This window comes from Camelina sativa, chromosome 15 (assembly GCF_030686135.1).
Source record: "Camelina sativa cultivar CO46 ecotype springtype chromosome 15, ASM3068613v1".
NCBI classification, from domain to species: Eukaryota; Viridiplantae; Streptophyta; class Magnoliopsida; order Brassicales; family Brassicaceae; genus Camelina; species Camelina sativa.
The window spans coordinates 33,918,662-33,925,483 of record NC_141894.1 but is presented as its reverse complement, the minus strand read 5'-3'; the positions used below and the strand labels follow the sequence as shown (position 1 = coordinate 33,925,483).

The 6,822-nt window shown below is 35.8% G+C and overlaps 1 protein-coding gene across 1 annotated transcript in view; it reads left to right on the top strand.

The window, feature by feature from the left end:
• LOC147927663 (uncharacterized) overlaps positions 1 to 4,933 on the top strand; it is a 6,966-nt gene extending 2,033 nt beyond the window's left edge. Inside the window, exons 8-12 of the mRNA XM_087487485.1 lie at positions 3,404 to 3,417; positions 3,503 to 3,632; positions 3,729 to 4,016; positions 4,098 to 4,322; positions 4,535 to 4,933. Of these exons, the coding sequence (XP_087343611.1) occupies positions 3,404 to 3,417; positions 3,503 to 3,632; positions 3,729 to 4,016; positions 4,098 to 4,322; positions 4,535 to 4,933 (1,056 nt within the window). The remainder of the gene's footprint in view (positions 1 to 3,403; positions 3,418 to 3,502; positions 3,633 to 3,728; positions 4,017 to 4,097; positions 4,323 to 4,534) is intronic.
• Positions 4,934 to 6,822: the final 1,889 nt, after the last annotated feature.

Here is a 6,822-nt window from a genome sequence, read left to right as displayed (position 1 = left end):
ATAAGCGACTAACACCTGAATTAGCAACGTTTGTGCGACTCTTTTCCCACTCTTGTTATTTTTGGGAATTAAATTTCATTTTTGAGATGTATGTACATCCTTAGATATACATTTATACTTGTATTTGACTGATTTTTAGTAACTAAAACTTTTGTAAGGTCATAAATTTCAATGTTAACAATGAATACATGCATATGTTCCAAAGCCATCTTTGTCAAAACATGTCACCATGGAAGAATGTGTAGGACTTTAGGAAAATGTAATGCTTATGTTTTAAAAGCAATGTTTTACATGCTCTTCCTATTTTATATACTCTTTACTACTAGTATGAGTTATGTATGGATGCAAATAAGCTCCTAATGTGTGAAAATCAAACTTTTAAATTGACTAGTAAAATACAGTCACAAAAGAGTAACACTTAGCGACCACTTTGGAACTGTCTTGAGACTGCTGTGCAACCTTATTGCAACGAATAAGCGACTAACACCTGAATTAGCAACGTTTGTGCGACTCTTTTCCCACTCTTGTTATTTTTGGGAATTAAATTTCATTTTTGAGATGTATGTACATCCTTAGATATACATTTATACTTGTATTTGACTGATTTTAGTAACTAAAACTTTTGTAAGGTCATAAATTTCAATGTTAACAATGAATACATGCATCTGTTCCAAAGCCATCTTTGTAAAAGCATGTCACCATGGAAAAATGTGTAGGACCTTAGGAAAATGTAATTCTTATGTTTTAAAAGCAATGTTTTACATGCTCTTCCTATTTTATATACTCTTTACTACTAGTATGAGTTATGTATGGATGCAAATAAGCTCCTAATGTGTGAAAATCAAACTTTTAAATTGACTAGTAAAATACAGTCACAAAAGAGTAACACTTTGCCACCACTTTGCAACTGTCTTGAGACTGCTTTGCAACCGTATTGCGACGAATTAGCGACTAACACCTGAATTAGCAACGTTTATGCGACTCTTTTCCCACTCTTGTTATTTTTGGGAATTAAATTTCATTTTTGAGATGTACGTACATCCTTAGATATACATTTATACTTGTATTTGACTGATTTTAGTAACTAAAACTTTTTTAAGGTCATAAATTTCAATGTTAACAATGAATACATGCATATGTTCCAAAGCCATCTCTGTAAAAACATGTCACCATGGAAGAATGTGTAGGACTTTAGGAAAATGTAATTCTTATGTATTAAAAGCAATGTTTTACATGCTCTTCCTATTTTATATACTCTTTACTACTAGAATGAGTTATGTATGGATGCAAATAAGCTCCTAATGTGTGAAAATCAAACTTTTAAATTGACTAGTAAAATACAGTCATAAAAGAGTAACACTTTGCCACCACTTTGCAATTGAGACTGCTTTGCAACCGTATTGCGACGAATAAGCGACTAACACCTGAATTAGCAATGTTTGTGCGACTCTTTTCCCACTCTTGTTATTTTATGGAATAAAATTTCATTTTTGAGATGTATGTACATCCTTAGATATACATTTATACTTGTATTTGACTGATTTTAGTAACTAAAACTTTTTTAAGGTCATAAATTTCAATGTTAACAATGAATACATGCATATGTTCCAAAGCCATCTTTGTAAAAACATGTCACCATGGAAGAATGTGTAGGACTTTAGGAAAATGTAATTCTGATGTTTTAAAAGCAATGTTTTACATGCTCTTCCTATTTTATATACTCTTTACTACTAGTATGAGTTATGTATGGATGTAAATAAGCTCCTAATTTGTGAAAATCAAACTTTTAAATTGACTAGTAAAATACAGTCATAAAAGAGTAACACTTTGCCACCACTTTGCAACTGTCTTGAGACTGCTTTGCAACCGTATTGCGACGAATAAGCGACTAACACATGAATTAGCAATGTTTGTGCGACTCTTTTCCCACTCTTGTTATTTTATGGAATAAAATTTCATTTTTGAGATGTATGTACATCCTTAGATATACATTTATACTTGTATTTGACTGATTTTAGTAACTAAAACTTTTTTAAGGTTATAAATCTCAAACACAATGAATACATGCATATGTTCCAAAGCCATCTTTGTAAAAACATGTCACCATGGAAGAATGTGTAGGACTTTAGGAAAATGTAATTCTTATGTATTAAAAGCAATGTTTTACATGCTCTTCCTATTTTATATACTCTTTACTACTAGTATGAGTTATGTATGGATGCAAATAAGCTCCTAATGTGTGAAAATCAAACTTTTAAATTGACTAGTAAAATACATTCATAAAAGAGTAACACTCTGCCACCACTTTGCAATTGTCTTGAGACTGCTTTGCAACCGTTGCTACTGTTTTTGCGACTGTTTTGCCACCCTGTTTTGGCGGTTTATGTTCCCACCAATAATTTTGGGAAATTTGTCTAATTATTTACGCGTTTTTTTCCGCCAAAAATTTAATACTGCAACTCTTTTGCGACTACATTGCGACGTTGTTTCGTTAATAACTAGGCAAACACTTAAACATTTTAACACTTCTTATTTTCTTTTTCAATCGATCTAGGGTTTTTTCTCTCAAACCTCTTCACTCTCCTTCTCTCTCAAACACATCGATCTCTCCTTCTCTCTCAATCTCTCAATCCTCTATCGCTTTCTCTTTAAATCTTTTTCTTCTTCTCTCTCTCTCTCTCAATCGTCGATCCGATGCCTCCTAAGACCAAGGGTGCTTCCAGAGGTCGCGGTGGCAGAACCGCCACCGGTGTCCGAATCTTCAATGGTAGCAGAACCTCTTCTCATTCATCGAACCCTTCTGAACGCACACACTCTGAGACACAGTCTGCAACCCATTCACATCAAAGCCGTCCTTCACAGTTTCCCCTGACAAATCCAGCGCCAATAAGTAGTCCATTGGCGACTACAGATCCACCGTCGAGGACAAATCAACCGTCGAGGACAAACCAACCGTCGAGTAGTCATCCACCATCGAGGACAAACCAACCGTCGAGTAGTCATCCACCATCGAGGACAAATCAACCGTCGAGTAGTCATCCACCGCGGAGGATACTTACACCGCCTCCGATTCCTCAACAAGCGCCTCTTCCTGTTCCTCACCCTCAATCGCAACTGGAGCTTTGTTCCAGAGGGAGATAACGGCGAAGAAGAAAACGAGGAGGAACAAAACCCTAATCAAAATGTCGATCACTACCAAGATCTGTTAGATGGTTTGCTAGCTCTTCCAAGCCGAGAACAACACTCTCTCTTCTTGTAATTTTTCTTTAAGTATACTCGGTATGTCACATAGAATCTTAAAGCATGAATGTGTTCAATAGTTTGATCTTTAAGTATACTCGGTAACACTCTCTCCTCTTGCGGTAATAGGTTCACTAATCGGTTGTTGTTTGATGTTCAATAGTTTGATCATGTTCAGTAATCGGTTATTATTAGATATTCAATAGTATCAATAGGTTATTGGTTCATATTTTCAAGTAGACTTACTCAGTTAATGTAACAGGTTTAACCGGCACAAAGGAAAGCTTTCTCGAGTCATTGCTGGAATCTTAAGGCGAAAGTTTGATGGGCTTTACTACAGTTGGAAGGTTACTCCACAACGCATTCAAGAGCGATACTTCAGGACATTTGCGGTAAGTCAAATTATAGTTTTGACAATGCTTTAAACACTTAACTCTGTATATATGAATTGGTCAGTTTGCTAACTTAAATGTTTTGTGTTATTGTAGCGGAAGTATAATTGGGATATCGGGATTACTGAGCTAGTTAAAGAAGGTTTCTTGAAGATAGCAAAGAACAGGATGAAAGGCATTGTCAGTCAAGTTAGGAGGAGTGGTGTACAACCACCATGGATTGGTGATAAAGTATGGCCTATTATGTGCGAATATTGGAACACCCCTGATGCCATTGAGAGGAGTGAGAATGCTTCTCATTGCAGAAACTCGGACCGTGGAGGCCTTGGAGTGCACAAACACTTAGCTGGTAAGAAATCATATGTACAAATTCATCAAGAAATGGTAACTCTTCTCTTTCCATCCACTTCACCTCAAAGTTTTTCTAAAATTTTCATAACTTAATGTGTTTCACTATCATTGTAGGAGGAAGAGCTGGGGCGTCCTATATCACTAGTCCAAGTGTTTCTTAAAACACACACTCGGCCAGATGGATCATTTGTGGATCAAAAAGCCAAACAAGTTGTTGAGACCTATGAGAAGACCATAGAAGACAGACAAACTGACACGGACAATGATGGTCCAGATGGTTCAGAGAGTTCAACACATCGAACTCTTTCCCTTGAAGAAAAAAATGAAATCTTCCTTGAGGTAATTCGTTTGTCTTTTGTGTGTGATTTTTCTTTGTCAATTTTGGTTTCTTAATGTGAATGATGATTGATGTTTAGTCTTAGATTAACAGTCTCCTGGTTTTCTTAAAATTGTTTAATGAGCTATGCTTAGGAACCTAGAATATTTGATGTTGATTCTGCATTTGGTTTTCTGGTTTGTGCTGATTAGCGAATGTTTATCTTTTGGTTTAGTGTACTCAAACAGATAACAGAGGTAACCCATTTGGCCTTGGATCACTTGTTGAGACACTAAGGAAAGGAAAAAGGAAAGAAAGTTATGCGAGCTCTTCTGCAGAAACTCTTGCGGAGCTTCAAGATCAACTTCGGCGCAAGATATCTGAACATGAGTCTGAGAATGCACGACGTGATCAGGAACACCGAGAGTCTCAAGCTGTGATCAACAAGCTTGTCCTCTTCATCTCTGAAAAAATTACTGAATACTCAGCTTTTACGGTTCCTCCTCCTTCAGCCACCCAACCAGCTATCGCGCGTACAACCACTGCACAACCCATCGATGGAGGCACCACACCACCCTCCAGTCCAGCTGCACAACCCACCGATGGAGGCACAACACCAGATGCCAACCTCTAATACTTCTTCCAACTAAACTTCTAATTCCCCTTTTCTTTATGTATGAATTTGCTTTTGAATATTGTTTCTTGGATGTTTAGGATGATCTTTTTGTTTTGGATGATAAGTTTGCTTGTGTGGTAGTTTCAATCATCATTCCTTTTGATTATTAGCATTTGAAATTCCCAAATTGATCACAATTAGGATTGCTAAAACGTTTCTGATCTATGACTAAACCAATTAAAAAATGTGACTCTTTTGTGACTATACCAATTCAAATAATGTGACTATTTTGTGACTAACCCAATTCACAAAATGTGACTATTTTGTGACTAAACCAATTCACAAAATAGTGGCACAATAGTTACTAAACACGAACTCCTTAGCGACTACAAAAACAGTCTTAACATAGTCGCAAAAATAAACGACTAATTTGCGACTCGACTGCTACTAAACTAAAAAAGACTTTGCAACCCTTTTGGGACTAATAGGTCGTCCTTAATCCGTCGCTGAACCCAGCCTCTACCGTTAATCCCAAAACGGTCGTAAACATACTACTGTTATATGTAGTCACAAAACAGTCCCTAAGTAGACTTCGTTGCAGTTTAGTCGGAAATGTACAACTACCAATTCTAGGCATAGTATCATCAAAAATATACGACTATATAAACGAGTCCGTAATCCGTCGCAAATAAGCGACCATGTTGCGACCAACATATTTTGCGACCATCAAAAAGAGTCGCGAAGTAGTCACAAAACCCTAATTTGCGACTAAAGAGCGACTATAGTGGGAGTGGCAAATGGCATGTTTTCTTGTAGTGACATGTATACCCTTTACAATGATTTAGATATTATGAAACTTTTGTGTCTAAATACTAAAATGGAAAGCTTTGACAAAGTTTATATGACTGATATTGATCAATTCAAAGTGGAAATGTGTATAGAAACACGTTAACATTTCTCTAATGTGAAATTTCAAATTCAACAAATCGAGAGTTGCTAAGGAGTCACAAACCAGTAGCTAATTCAGGTGTTAGTCGCTAAACAGTCGCAAAAGAGTATCTAGCTCAGGTATTAGACGCTAAACAGTCGCAAAAGTAGTTGCACAGTGGTCGCAAAGTTAATAGCAAGATAGTCGCAAAAAACAAGAGTCCCAAAGTTAGTAAAAGGTTAGTCGCAACTTGTTACCCTATTGTGACTCTCTGACTTTATTCACAATACAAATTTTTGGAATCTATAATTTTTGCACAATTCTATTGATATCAATCAACAATATGGACTCATGATTGTCTTATAGTGTATATGGAATAGTTTATGACCTTTAAATATTGTTTTCATATCTTTGATTTGCAATTTTCATAAAATCCTAAACCTTCTTATGAAATAACATGTATACCCTTTACAATGATTTAGATATTATGAAACTTTTGTGTCTAAATACTAAAATGGAAAGCTTTGACAAAGTTTATATGACTGATATTGATCAATTCAAAGTGGAAATGTGTATAGAAACACGTTAACATTTCTCTAATGTGAAATTTCAAATTCAACAAATCGAGAGTTGCTAAGGAGTCACAAACCAGTAGCTAATTCAGGTGTTAGTCGCTAAACAGTCGCAAAAGAGTATCTAGCTCAGGTATTAGACGCTAAACAGTCGCAAAAGTAGTTGCACAGTGGTCGCAAAGTTAATAGCAAGATAGTCGCAAAAAACAAGAGTCCCAAAGTTAGTAAAAGGTTAGTCGCAACTTGTTACCCTATTGTGACTCTCTGACTTTATTCACAATACAAATTTTTGGAATCTATAATTTTTGCACAATTCTATTGATATCAATCAACAATATGGACTCATGATTGTCTTATAGTGTATATGGAATAGTTTATGACCTTTAAATATTGTTTTCATATCTTTG